The sequence below is a fragment of the Eurosta solidaginis genome, chromosome 1 (assembly GCF_040869045.1).
Source record: "Eurosta solidaginis isolate ZX-2024a chromosome 1, ASM4086904v1, whole genome shotgun sequence".
NCBI lineage: Eukaryota > Metazoa > Arthropoda > Insecta > Diptera > Tephritidae > Eurosta > Eurosta solidaginis.
In genome coordinates this window covers 123,034,570-123,049,819 of record NC_090319.1, presented here as the reverse complement: position 1 = coordinate 123,049,819, position 15,250 = coordinate 123,034,570, and the positions used below count along the sequence as shown (strand labels likewise).

At 35.9% G+C, this 15,250-nt stretch overlaps 1 protein-coding gene across 11 annotated transcripts in view; it reads right to left on the bottom strand.

The window, feature by feature from the left end:
- Positions 1-431: 431 nt before the first annotated feature.
- tacc (transforming acidic coiled-coil protein) overlaps positions 432-15,250 on the bottom strand; it is a 593,942-nt gene continuing 579,123 nt past the window's right edge. For all 11 annotated transcript variants that reach the window (XM_067759783.1, XM_067759785.1, XM_067759788.1 and 8 more), the window contains one exon: positions 432-955. In XM_067759783.1, the coding sequence (XP_067615884.1) occupies positions 772-955 (184 nt within the window). In that variant the 3' untranslated portion in view covers positions 432-771. The remainder of the gene's footprint in view (positions 956-15,250) is intronic.

Sequence of the window (15,250 nt, the reverse complement as noted above, 5' to 3'; positions counted from 1 at the left end):
CTTGCCAATTTTATACTCTTGACTTTCTTCAACCACGTCACATATGTTGCACTTTATTGTTTGCCATTTAGCGATGCTATTAGTTGACCAATTATTATTTCGATAATGAAATCTACAATTTTACTTATAAATAAAAGTATTAATGTCTTTCATTCTCCGCCTTCCAATGGACCGTGATCCAGATCTCGATAGAAATTTAACATCCAAATGCAACAACAGTCCATTGGACGCGGGTATAATGTGTCTCACTTTACGCCACGTACGTCGTCAATGGAAAATGGCGTGCGCCGCGACGGTGACGGATTGTATCTGCTCAGGCCACTATTGCGCATGTTTTTATTTACTTTTACGCATTTATTATAGAAAAAATGAAATGAAAGAAAAATATGTAAATGGGATGTGTTATAAGAGAATAAAATTACACCTAAACATATTATAACTAAAATGAAATATATTTCTTTAATTAATCACACAAATATTGGTTAATTACTTGAACTAAATGAAAGCAATTCTCAAGCACTTCTAATGAACGGACATACATACATACATAAATTACCACCCCTACTAGCTAATATAAAGCAGCTTAAATAATTTCATTAATTTGTTGTATTTAGTGTAAAGCATTATGCTCTTTAGCCTTGACTTTACACATACAGTACAAAATATTGCATAAATGGATCTAGTGTGGTATGCAAGAAATAAGAGAAATAAGTTAATAAATCGCTGCATTGAAGACGTTGGTCTTGACGGCGACGCGCCCTCTCATATCACCTAACTTCCTTGTCCAGTAATTAATTCATCACATATCTTAACCAGCTCTGCGTTTTCTCGTGACTTTTGCTGTAATTGTTCAGTAATAGAAGCACGTGATATTTCCTCCTTTTTGAGTAATGCTTTCAATTTTGTTGTCTCGACATTGTGTTCCTTGTTTAAAGACTCGAGTTTTTTGTTAGCACTGTAAGTAAAATAAAATAAAAATCGGCATTACTAAAAGTTTTATTAAAAGATTACTCAATGGTAATAAATAATGCCTGTAAAAATATGCCCGAGGTTAGTTTAAGTTGAGTGGTAGCCACCCCGATAGAGGAAGCCCACTTGGACAACATAAAGGTCCGAGTTTATGGCGCAACGTGAATGCTATATAACGGTAACGAAAGCCGTAGTTACTTAAAGAATCGTTGCGTAGCAACGATGTAGTTTCGAGCCTAGACCGAGATACTTTCCCCTAGTTCTGACAAAATCTGGACAGTCCAGCATGAAGGGTCTCGATGATTGATTGATTGATTGATTTTTAATTTATTTATTCTTTTCTTACAATGTAACATTTCAACTTAAAATTAACATCATTTAGATTAATATGTATGAAAAAAGGTAAAGCAATCTGTAAAATATAATATAATAGTGTGGAATGCTATACATAAATAGAATACAGAACTTACTTACTTACTTACTTGGAACTACCCTGCAAAAATCGTGAGTACTCCATGCATGCATGTATGGAGTAATCGCTACGGACCAAGCGAGTGTTCCAAAATTAACCACAATTCGTACAAAAAATATGGCCCAATTAACATTGCGATGTCCTAGGACTGGAACATATACTCCAGCTCAGCATTACATCAGAGTAATCCATGGAGTTCCCACAGTCCAATAAACATCGTGTAGTGATTACAATCGTTAAAGACCCTGCAAAAATCGTTGGATCATGTGGTCTACTGGAGTACTTACCATTATACGCCACTGTAATGCAGCAATGGACCAACTCATGTTTCTACACGAACATCCCTGCAAAAATCGCGAGTACTCCATGCATGCATGTATGGAGTACTCGCTATGGACCAACCGAGTACACACACATGATCCAACGATTTTTGCAGGGTTGTGCAAATTTCTTATGAGATGTTTATTGGCAGGCAGAGCATTGAAAAAATTACAAGAGACGATCGTGAAAAAGTTACTGTAATGAGCTGTACGATATGCAACAACTAGGCCGTGGGTGTTTGTCCTCAGATTATAATTATCTGAAGCTAGGCTATGTAAATAACGTATTTCTGACTAACTAGAAGGGGCTGAATTTTATTAAGCGATGCCCCACCCCAACAGCTTATGCCATACTAAAGTTTGGAGTGGACTAGCGCATAATACAGAACCTTGAGGGTTGCATTTGTACAGATGTTTCTAAGGTTATAAAAGTGTCGAACCGTGCATCGCAAATATGTTTTTAAACGCGAAGTGTGTGAAGGATAGTTATTAGTTTGATCAAGAGACACACCCAAATATTGAAAATCCTTAATTTTTTCAATTGTAAAGCAGATGACCTACTCTTTATTGCGATGCGAAAGGCAGTGCGATTCGAAAATAAATTGTGATGCGAAAGGTAATTGGAACTCTGTAGCGCTATCGCATTGCTAACAAAGTAGCTTTTTTATTATTCGCTTATTTTTTGCTTGAGTATTCATCAGTGATCAAACGTCAAAAGAAACAAGGCGATTACAATTTAGGCAAACAATTATTTTTTATTGAACAAATTTGGAATGGACTCTGTAGCATTATGGGACGAATTAAATGAAGAAAAGATTGATAGGAGGATTATAAGAGACAACTCCAACATTATGAGTCTCAGCGATCAAAGGTAATTTGATCGTTAGAAAATTACTCATGCTTTTAAAAATACATACACTATTGCTTTTTGTTCTATTCATTAGTTTTGTGCAGAATTTTCGGCTTAATAAGGAAGCCTTTTTGTATGTGCTTTAAAAGTGAAATGAAAACTCCACAGAGAGCAGCGGCAGTCACTGAAATTATAAAAGTTTCAACACTCAAGTTTCTTGCTCAGGGCCAAGACCGTCACGCGGGACTAGCACAGAAAACCGTTTCGAGTTGTCTTTTGGAAATTTGCAGTGCAATTGAAAAGGTATTGTGTCCAAAGCAATAATATTCCTTGAGCAATCGAGAAAAACAGGATACCAACCGTAGCTTTTATGCAAAACGCGGACTTCCGGGTGTGATCGGAGCTGTGGACGGAACGCACATCCAAATGATAAGGCCACCAAAAGACGAACATTTATTTTTTAACCGAAAGCTTAAGTACAGCATAAATGCAATGATCGTAAGAGTGTGTTTCTAAGATTACTTTTATTGTACCTACATGTTTTTTCTATTTTAGATATGTGATCACAAAATGCAAATAAGAGCCATCAATGGTACATTTGGAGGTGCGTCGCATGATTCGTACATATGGAACTTGCGGTGAGCGCGAATATTTAAAGACTGCCTATGAAAATGGAGATACTGGCCAACGAATTCTCGGTAAGCTTTTCCATATATATCACTTTAATGTAGAGGTAGGATACACGCATTAACATAGTTAGTTATGTACATATATATATAACATAATATATGGTAATGAGTATGAGTGAGTGGTATTCAGCTAAAATTACCTTTATGTTTTTGTTATCTGCAGGTGACTCAGGATATCCGTTAGAACCATGGCTCCTTACCCCTTACAGGAATTCTACGGATGATTCCGACGAAAATTTTTTCAATCAAAACATTCAAAGGGAAGGTCGCTAATTGAGAGAGTTTTTGGTGTTTGAAAGCTCGATTTTGCTGCCTTTTGGCTTCAAGAGAGTTGGATTATGCTCCAACAAAATTGGTGCAAATACTTAATGTTTATTGTGCTCTGCACAATATTGAAAATCCTCCCAGTTCAGAAATTGAACCGGAAGAAGTGAATGTGATAAATGTAGAAAACGTGGAAATCATAGAATGGAAAATATTGCTAGTTGTATAAGAGACCAAATAAAAAATGGCATGATTGCCAATAGGAATGCTTTATAAAAAATTGGTTTAAATTTAATCGTTTTTTATTTATTTATTATTACGGCTGTTGAGGCCTAAAACTTAATAAACTGCTAAATATAATTTATTATTATTTAAATTTACGATTTCAGTCTTTTATTTAAGTAACGTTTAAAAAGTGTGTATATATATAAAAACTAATACTAATTGTATATAAATAACATACATACTCAAATACTCATTGTTTCAGAAGCATTGTGAAAAATGCTCCAAACTATACTTCGGTAATGCACTGTGTATGTGCAGGTACATACGTACATAAATAAAAAATAAAAAGGAAATTCTACACATTTCATTACAAAAACTAAGTCACTTGTAGTACATAAATGCTGTGTATACATATCTTTAAAAAAAAATTTTGTTTATCTCTTACTACTTTTTGGATATTGCTTTGTTGGTCTGTAACTCCACATCCAACATTTGTTTAATTTTATTCTTAAATTCTCCCGGTTCATTCTTCGATTATGGACAAATTGTTCTTTGGCAAAATTTAAATTTTTTTTGTATTTTTAATGTAATTCTCATGGTTCTGGAAATGTTTTTCAAATTGTTATTCACCTAGTTTAGGACTTTTATTGAGTTGCCTTGGTATACAATTTGGTTGTCCACTTGCTTTTCCAATAGGCTCTGCTTCTTGCGTGGAGTAAGTACCGAACGGCTGCAGGAAGGTTCCTCGTTCTCCTGTTCGTCCATTTCGACTGAATCGCTGTCGTCATTAAAAGCCGCTTCTAAAACTTCACTTGGTACTTCCGTCATAGCCTTACGCCCACCAAACTACCGCGTGCCACCTATCCCGTCCACAGCTTAGTTCATCAATAGCAACTCGCTAGATTGCTGTTCCAATTGGGTGAGTGAGGAGTAAACAGATGGACCGCCCCCGTACCAGTAATATTGGTATTGTTGCGACGCATTTTGGCCTTCAAATGGACTTTGTAGTCAGCCCAAACCTATAAATTATATTAATCCCATTATAGAATTAAAAAGTACACCTATATCACCCAACCTACTTTTTTCCAGCCGATCATATCACGCATCGGTGGTCCAGCTGCATTTAGTTCGGTAGTTACTCTCTTCCATAAATTATTGGCCGTTGTTTTTGCGTTGGGCGTTTTAAGTAACCCTTTGGCCAAATCTGGGTGTGTTGCCGTAAAGTCCACTAGGATTTCAAATTGTTGCTTTTGTGTTTGTTTAGTCTTTGAAGTTGCCCTATATATTTTTAAAATAATGTACAATGAATATAAAGATATCAATGTATAAAATATTTGAACTATGATACAAAAAATGGAGGTAGCTCCATTTAGTGTGACGTTAGCCACTTGACTTTTGCGGGGACAATGACACTTTCACCAAAAACAAGCTACCAGATTGAAAAATGATATGAATTTTTGATGGATTTCATATTAGCAAATACGACTAAATTACTTTCATAGTTATTTTAAATAAAAAAGAAAAAAAAATGAGCTCCATGCCTTGGAAATATTTTAATACGAAATATCAGCCTAGAAAAGAAGGTTTTTAATAAGTTTTTCGAGCTCCCGCAAATTGTTTTGGTATATGCCTCTTGAGTGTCCGTACGTTTGCTCAGAACGTTTTGACAAAACATAAACGTTTGTCAATTGCTTGCTCAAAGGAGGTCCTTATAAACCAACACCGCAATTTCTTGATAAATTGGCTACAAATCCACATTTTTTTTTTTTTTTTGTATAATTCAAGCGTTGCTCTTTAGTCGGGAATTGTTAAACCATTTTTTAGGGAGAACATTACCCTGTAGCTCTGCAGGTTAGTCACTAGTTTTGAGAGTGTTTTTGCCCGTTGTACCAGGAGTCGCCTAGGGGCAGCCCCGCCTATACACATTCTGTGCCCTTTTAGCATTGACATAGATGTGCAGACTTTGAAAATACAATTTTTCTGAACATGCCACAAAGACTTGGAAGTCAACTGACCACACTGCGCAACTGGCAATCATGTGTGATTCTCCAGCTCTCGCGAGTTTCGACTTGGTCAGACGTGCACATTTTTTTTGTTTCGTGAGCTGTTACAATTCATAAAAAACTAGAAAAATTTTATCATGATCGCATTGTGAAATATATTGTGTTCGTGTTCGGGAGTTGTGGCGTAGTGAGGGGACAACAAGGGGGCATCTTGCCCCGGGCGGTACTCACAGGGGGGCTCCAAATGGTCCGCAAAGCAGAACTTCCAAGATAATTTGTATATTTCTTATAACTGATTTCTGGAAAATATTGATTTCTGGAAAAAATTATCTATACTAAAAAATACATGCATATATCCGGAGCACTTGCGACAGGTTGTGGAAGTATGCAATATACTAGGGAAATAGAAGAAGCAATAACATTTAAGTAAATTTTTCCAGTTTACTATCCTCATCACCGCGCACTGCTTAGATTAAAATTGAAAGTTTTTAAATATTAAAATAGGTATGTTATAAATTTTATGTAAGCATACATTTTTGTGTATATTTGACTGAGTTATTATCTTTCCAATTCAAGGCATTCTTGATAAGTAGTGAAACAAATACATTACCAAATATAATTCAATGAAATCGGTATGAAAGGGTTGTCAACAGTGTTTAGTGAAACAATTGAAGAAATAGACAATATTCAATGTCTATTACTATTTTTAAAGGATAAAATAGCGGCGGCGACTGTAGTATGTATGATTAGTACGCGATATCTAGTTTTTAGTGGGCTTAGTGGGCGACATCTGTTTGTCGCACTTTTCTGCCAATAATTACATCGCTGGTTTATCACTTGCGCAACGTAATATTTAAAAGTACGCCCGGTATACTTACCGTTTTCAGCGGCACCGCTTTGTTGGAAACTATGAACATTTACGGCAGACGATACACAAAATTTTATTTTACATTTTTTCAGTTTTTTATTTTATTTTTTTAACTGCACATACAAAAATAAAGCATGTTCAAAAAAATTTAAATTCAAAAATATTGTTTATTTTATAAATATTTGACAGAATGTTCACCGCTTTGGCAATTGGGGTGGTAAAAAACGGTGATGAACGAGTTTCTACCGTCATGACGGCCGTAATATTTTATGCGCTGCCGCTATATTACATTACGGTGAACTTCACCGTCTTAATCTGTTCGCAGATGATTTTGTTTACATGATACTTTTTTTTACATTTTGTTGTCATTTCACTAAATACTTACGCAATGAAAAAGCTACATCGAAAATAAATTATGACGTTTGATTTAAATCGTCCACTTTTAGCTTTTGTAAACACGTACTCCTTCGAAAATACACATAAACATCCCCTCACACATTTTTGGAGCGCTCATAATTTGAGAGTCTGAAATGAATCCTTGAATGTGAGAAATTTGAGCCTCAGAAATATGACCATATAAGAGTCTATTCTGACTCGATATGATGAAAGTTATGAGCCATATGCCAAGAGTGTTCTCTGAACGAAGCAACTTTGGAACAGATATTCATATTTTATTATAGGCCGATAGTCTAATAGCCAGTTTGACGAAACGATTTAAATGAAAAATCACTTTTTGGCTGTTAGACTTCATATAAAATTCGAGTAAACAATTAATTTTTCACTTAAATTTCTTTCGTGAAACTGGCTGTAAGCCACTAGTGCCTTTTCCAAAGTAATATAGTTATTCATAACACAGTGCTACAGTGATCTTGCACTTTTCAAGTGACCTAGTGTACGTTGTAGGCCTTGACGAGTACATCATGTTAATGTGTTTCAAAATTGTCTAACACCCCAAAATTTTCAAGTCTAAAAACCGTTTTTCGCCTACTGCGCGCACTCTAACAATCATAACGTCGCCATGTTTTAACCGATCGATCGCTTTACGGTTTCGGAAAGAAGAAGTTTCAAGCTTTTAGCTGATATAAACTTGTTTATACTTTATACAAAAAAATTGGGAGATTTTCCAAAAGTTATCTAAGATTTACCATTTTTTCCCCAGTTTTTCATAGTTTGACGTGTTTTTTATGTAACGTATCATAAAAAAATATTTTTTTACCTTCATTCTCAATGGACTATTTATCCAGAGTAAGAAAAGTCATGGATTATCAAAATCGGTTGATAAATGTTTAAGTTACGACGCTTATTGTAAACATGAAAATTAATAAAAAAAATTCTATCAATGGGCTGTACTATGTTAGTTGCTGTAAATCACACGGCTTTCAAGTGCAAAAGACTCGCTGTTTTTGTCAAGTCGTTTGAAAAACTACTTCATGTAGCCCAACTTGAGGTGTAGCGGTGGCAAAATAACTTCATTGTTCTGAATGAGTGAACGACGTTTTTTTCTTCCTATTTCGAGTGTTTCCACACGGCCATTCACTGATTTTGAAATTATCTTTTCCTCGACTGTTCCATTCGTACAGATAACAAGGATATTTTGTGTATCCTTGCATTCCGAAAAGAATTGTCAGAACTTTCAAATCACAAACAATTGCATTGCTATTTCTGCCAAACAAACACCGTTGGACTTCACTATAAAACCCGTGACCGCATAAAATATGCTGATGTAGTAACCGTATCTCGCCCAATAAAGGAAGAAAAAACGAATACTCTTGTTGCAACTCTTGAATCGAAACATGTATTGGAATTTGAAGAAGAAAATTCTGACGAGGGTTCTAACAACGGAACTTCATGTAGTCTCAAATGAAGATTTTCGTGACCTTGTGTGTGATTTAGGATTGTGTTGGAGGCACACAGACATTTTGTGCTCCAGGCTGAAACAGTGGAATATTGTGGAAAAGAACTTTAAGGCAACATTCCCGAGGGATGACAACCTTCGTCCTTCAAAAAAATATTCCGAGCTGACGACGTCAACAATGAACTTGTTTATTGTTCAGATATAGATGAGCTCTTTGCTTGTCTCGATCACGAAAACCAACCAAGAGTGGCAATTAGTTTTGGACGTTTCGTACAAAAGTAAGTGTTTTATCAAAAATTTCCTTACAACTGAAATAAAGTTTACCTACGTAAATTTTTTTTGATCTGTCAATTCATTAGGTTTGAAAGCTGTCCAATAGCATACGCTAGCAATATGAAAGAAACGTATGCGACAATGAAGAAAATTTTACACTCCATAGATTATGATAAGCATCAATGGCCAATTGTTTGTGATTTGAAAGTTCTGACAATTCTTTTCGGAATGCAAGGAGGATACACAAAATAGCCTTGTTATCTGTGCGAATGGGACAGTTGAGGAAAAGATAATTTCAAAATCAGTGAATGGCCGTGTAGGAAACACTCGAAATAGGAAGAAAAAAACGTCGAATAAGATTACACAAATCTCCAACTATTGATCAAGAAAATCTAAATTTGATACGAAAAGAGGAAATGTATTGGCGGCAAATTTTAAAAATACTTTTGCTTCAGTTCAAGTACTTGGAGCTCAAAATCTCGCATTAAGAGAACAACAGAAACTTTGTTCACGCCAAGCAACGGTAATTTTCTCAAATTTCTCGAATTTCTAGCTTTTTTCGATCCGATTATGCATGAGTATTTTCAAAATGTTCAAAATAAAGCCTTTCAGGTTCATTATTTGGGAAAAAACATACAGAATGAAATAATTAATTTGTTTAGTTCTGCAATACAAGATGAAATTGTTAAATCTGCTCGATCTGCTAAATATTTTTCAATTATTCTTAACTGTACGCCTGATGTAGGTCACGAAGAACAAATGACTATTGTCATTAGATTTGTAACATTGCAAGGTGATGAATATCAAGTGAAAGAGGATTTTTTCGGCTTTATATCTTTTAGCGAAACTACTGGTGCCAGTATAAAAAATACTATTCTTGAAAGGATAAATGAATTGAAATTACCGATAGAGGATTTACGGGGACAATGCTATGATAATGGTAATAATATGAAGGGCAAAATGAATGGCGTTCAACGTCAAATATTAGACGTCAACCCTCGAGGATTTTTCGTGCCATGCAATTCTCATTCATTAAATCTCGTCGTCAATCATGCTGCTGATTGTTGTTAGGAAGTAAAACCATTTTTCATGCGTGTACAAGCTATATACAATTCGTTTTCTGCGTCCACCCATCGTTGGTCAGTTTTACTACGCCACGTACTTAATTTAACTTTGAAACCGCTAAGTTCTACGCGATGGGATAAAACCTCTTCGGTATCAACTCGGCAATGTATACGACGCCCTCATAGATATAGCCGTTGACTGTAATTTGAAAGGTTCAACCGGAAATGTAACGCGAATAGAAAGTGAATCTCTCGCCAGAAAAATTTCAAATTACAATTTTGTTGTGTCATTGATTGTTTGGTACGATATTTTGTTCGAAATAAATATTAGCAGTAAACTTCTTCAGTCTGAAGAAATGAATTTACAAACGTGTACCGAGCAGCTTTCTGTAACTAAGAAATTTTTGGAGGACATGCGATCAGACTCAGGTTTAGAAAACATCGTGGTTGATGCGAAAACAGTCTCTGAGGATCTTGACGAGATGACGAACAAATTGTAGATGAAAAGCAAAAATTCAAAATAAATTTTTATTTTTCTATTTTGGATACTGCTATCAATTCCATCGATGAGCGATTTCTGCAACTGAAAAATATGAACTCTGTTTTTGGGTTTTTTAACGATGTCTACAATTTCTTGAATGAGAGTAAAGAAACAATTTTGAAAAGTTGCCAGAATCTATAAAAAGCTTTAACATTCAATGAATCGAAAGATATAGATGCTGCAGATTTATGTGATGAATTACAAGCTATCGCACGAACTATACCAGAGTCATTCAACCCTCTTGACGTTCTTAACTATTTTACAGCACAACTTGTCAGGTATCATGCCCAATTTAGTTGTAGCTATACGTATTTTGTTGACGATACCAATATCGGTTGCAAGTAGCGAGCGTAGCTTTTCGAAACTGAAATTAATCAAAACGTACTTGCGTTCGACCATGACTCAAGAAAGGCTTGTAGGTTTAGCATTGCTATCAATAGAGCAGGAAATTGCGCAAAAATTAAATTTAAGTAAAATTATATCAAGTTTCTCTGAGTTGAAGGCACGGAAAATGAAGTTTTAGTAAACTCTAAGATAATTAAATATACTTTTGTGTGTTATATTTTCGTTCTTTTGTTGAAAAAAAATATATTTATTATGTAAAAGAAATACTTTTTTGTTTTATTGACACTAAGTTTGAATTTAATATTTCTGATCTCCAATTTCTTTCTATAAATACGGCAGAAAGGGGCCGCAAATTATAACTCGCCCAGGGCCCCAAATTCTCTTGAGCCGGGCCTGATCATGATTTGAACAATGCGAATGCCTATTAGTTGAAGCAAGAAAAATGAGAAAGTCAAGGCTGTTTGACATTCGCTTTCGCTATACCTAGTGCTGGCAATGCGAAAAGGGAGAAAAATTGCGAATGGGCAAAATGTGAATGCGAATGTCAAGAGTACCGATTTTACTATTTCGCGTATTTTTTCTTTCGCAACGAAATACAGAGTAGGCCACCAGGAATCTCTACAATGAGCATTGCAATTGAAAGATCTCATTGGACAAGATATGCCATGTAGGGAGAAATACGTGCAATTAGTAGAATGAAAAACAATATCTCCGTCGGGCATATCTCATATTTAGGAACTTGGAAAAGGACACCGTCTACGACATTGCCACCTACATACATGAAATTTTAAAAATATTATAATGCTTACCGATATTGGTATAAAAAAGCTATTTTACTTCGTATTGTAACAGAAATATTTAAGTAGGGTTACCACCTACCCTTATTATATAAATTCCTTTGTCTCTACTACTATCTTGGAAACGGCATAACCGATTTAGATTAAATTTCAATATATCATAGGATTTTGGAGATGTGGACAGAAATGCGACCTAGGTAGCCAAAAATTTGTGGGCTGCAGAAGTGGGAGCTGTGAGAAAATTTGTAAGGTAGTTCAGAAGTAGGGTTAATTCAGAATCATTGCTGAACTAAAAATATTTTCTTCGTCACCTATTTAGGGTCCTTTGGAACAACTCAATGTTATATTTCGGACCCAGATCGTACACTGTAGGGCATATGTTTGGCCTATTTCGTGGCCCATTTCAGTATCATACAAAGTCCTAGTCCGCCACACCGTGTGTTCCGTATGCCAGCTTAGAATATTTACGATCGCGACATCGGCCCAATGCAGTTAATGCCTTGGCCGATGCAACCTTCATAGATGCTCTGGGCTTAGAAACGGCAACGTGCCGACCGGTACATTGCTGCACAGTGCTACCAAAACACAAGTACAAACTTCGACACCAGGTTCTCCAGCAGCAATCGGACAGCACACTCGATAAAGCTTATATCTTTCAAGGCGCCTTCACTTATCTCTGACTCCCAGAGTGACGACTGTCCCTCCCATGCATTTCAGAATTCTCCAACCTAATTGTAACGGGTTAACCGGAAAGATCGCAGAGATAGTTGACTACATGAATAAAAATAATATCCATATAGCCGCAATTCAAGAAAGAAAGCTAACTACCGGATCGGACCTCAGAACTTGCATTGGCTACAACATTCATAGGCAAGATCGCACAAGGGTTAATGGTGATGGCCTTGCCTTTATCACCCATCACACTGTGCAATATAGTCTATTTAAACTTGACATCAGCCGCAGGGATAATACTGTAACGATTTTACTAAAATTCCCCTTATTTGCAATCCTCTGCTAAGTTCGAATCACTAAACTGTTGAATAAATAACTCCAATTTGTAATAATGCAAAATGGCCTTTATTAAAGTACTTCACAATAACACTCAAACTGTGCAACGAATAGCTTGCTTAATAAACAAACTGATTGATAGCTCAAATGAAACTCTACTATTCAAACTAATACTGCTATTGCTCGCTAGATATCGTCTTAATCGAAACTGCTTGACAACTCAAATCAAACTGAACTCCAGCGCCTCTACACTTGTTGCCTTATATACTGTCTGATTTCAACGTTCGCATCTTCTAGGCGCTTCTAGAATCTACTAGTCCAGTAGCTCTCAAACTTCTCAGCTGTAACCACAATTGCACAATTTTATAGTTTTTCTCATTGCATACTTATAGGAGTATATGCATGCATTTGTGCATTGACTCTCCGCTGCTCGTATACGTACATGGTACATATATGTAGACGCAGTTATTGTTTCGTTTATGTAGATACATGATGATTGAATTATTGATGTGCTTTCACGTCACTGCTTAGCATCGGCTTAGAGCTGGCAGCACTCCTTAGTTTTGCTAATATTCGTAACAATGCCTTAGAATATTGGAGTTTATTTGTTTAGAACGTACTATATTCCGTCAAACTAATAATAAAAACTGCACTTAAATGTACGGGTTAAAGGTTGACACGTTTTCAAAATACTAGATTTTTTGCAAACGTTGGGACGCTTTTATATTTTACGTTTTAAAATATAAATCGTAGCGGTGGCCTTATTTGTAAAAATTTTAACACTAGACGGCATTTTAAGGTATCTTTATGGTTTCACAATTTAAAATTAGCAATAAATGTCAAACGGGAATGCCTAAACGGGAAGGTCCGAAAACTTACAGAAATTTTGCTTTTATTTCTTAATAAATTTATTTGAAACAGATTTTCTCATATCTCAATAGTAAAGTTGAAAAATTACTTTACTACGAAGAAAAGTGATACGTCCATACAGGAACGTCCAAAGAGGTTCAATTCGATCTTTAACCAACAAAAAACATCGCAGCAAAAAATATCCTTGTATATTCCTTTATATACGTTCATTACTTTCATATTTCGCTAAATTCTAAGAAATTATTATGTCACCTCAAATATGAGGCACGTTTGCGGAACATCCGAACAGCAACTTTAGATCGCTATAAAGTAGCTGCATATTGCTTTTGGAAAATATTTGTAATTGGTTTGGAAATCATAACAAAATGGGCCCGAAAAGTAACAAAATGATTCCTACGCTAGTGCGTGTGTCGGAAATGGAAGGGCGGGACGGGGGTAAAAGCTGGTGCTCGGCATTGCCACTGTCCATGCTGCGTAGATTGTAGTGATGAGCTGCAGCGGCGGCGTTAGGTGGAGGCGCCGTTTTTCGCGAGCAACAGCGGACAGTTGATGTGGCCAGCTGGGCAGCGTCGCTACTAGAAGGTGGCGGAAGTACGCTTGAGAGTGAACCGCGGGACGCCCTTGGACGTGATGTAACGACAGCATTTGAAGATTTCTCTGACTACGCGCAGCGGGTATATGAACGGATGGGCAGCCAGCCGCTAACCGAACCACCTTATCCACTTACGATATTAGCAAAACGGATGTTTATTTGTATGAGTGGGTTAAAGTGCTACTTGCACATATGTGCATATACGTGCCGTTTAAGGGGCGAACGCGGATTGGTTCAACCAAAGCAGGAAGGCGATTCGTGACTTACGGTGTCCTAAATGCCGCAAGGGTTAGTGGGTATAAAAGGGGGTCCCGCTGATCAACAGCATTCAAAATCGAAAAGCCGCGGTCTTAACTAGTGCAAAAAGTGTCACAAAGTTTATATTCAAAGTGCGTTTTGTTCACCTTAAAGAGTGGGTGCGCGAGTGACAAAGTTTTTTTTAAAGTGCGGTTTCACGCTAAAAGTAAACGCGAGCGATTAAAATAAGAGTGAACCTTGATACCAGGGAATCTTCCCTAGACGCACCGCCACCACTGGGCGTGGAAAAATCCCTGAAAGAAAGGAGCAAAGTCACCGGTAAGTCAAAAGTGTGAGATTTGAAAATTTTTTTTTTTTGAAAAACCTTTGTTTTTTCCCCGTAATTTTTTTTTAAACCTTTTCCTGTTATTAGAATATTTTTATTGAATCTTGGTTTAAATAATTTTGTTTGAAACTAAACATTTTTTTTGGTAAATCTTGTGAAACCAGAGAGTTGTTAGTAAACCCTTTTATTTTTGGAATTTTATAAAAAAATTAATTGAATTAAAAATAGTTTTGAATCGTTAAATCGGCGCAACCTAAAGTCCACTTCGCGAAAGTAGTTTTTCATAGATGGTTCTTTGGCACTTTTATCCAAAGATTATTCCTATCTTATCAAGCTTACATTTCTTACCCAAAATCCCCTTTTAAATTTTGAACGTTTTCGTTGTAAACAATATTGTTCATTGTATTCCCGTCGAAATATTTGTTGTGAATTTTTATTTTACTGGATTTTTATTCCATCGAATTTGGTTTGAATTTAAGATTCATACCTATTAAAATAGGCATAAGTGCACTTACATGTACATATGTATATACATATATATGTACAAGAGCACATATGGGTAGATTAAAAGAAGAAGAAGAGGAAGAAAATATAGGAGCTAATTGAAATATTTTTGTTAAGTCACTTTAAATTTAAAAGAAGAAAAACGAAATAGCTTAATT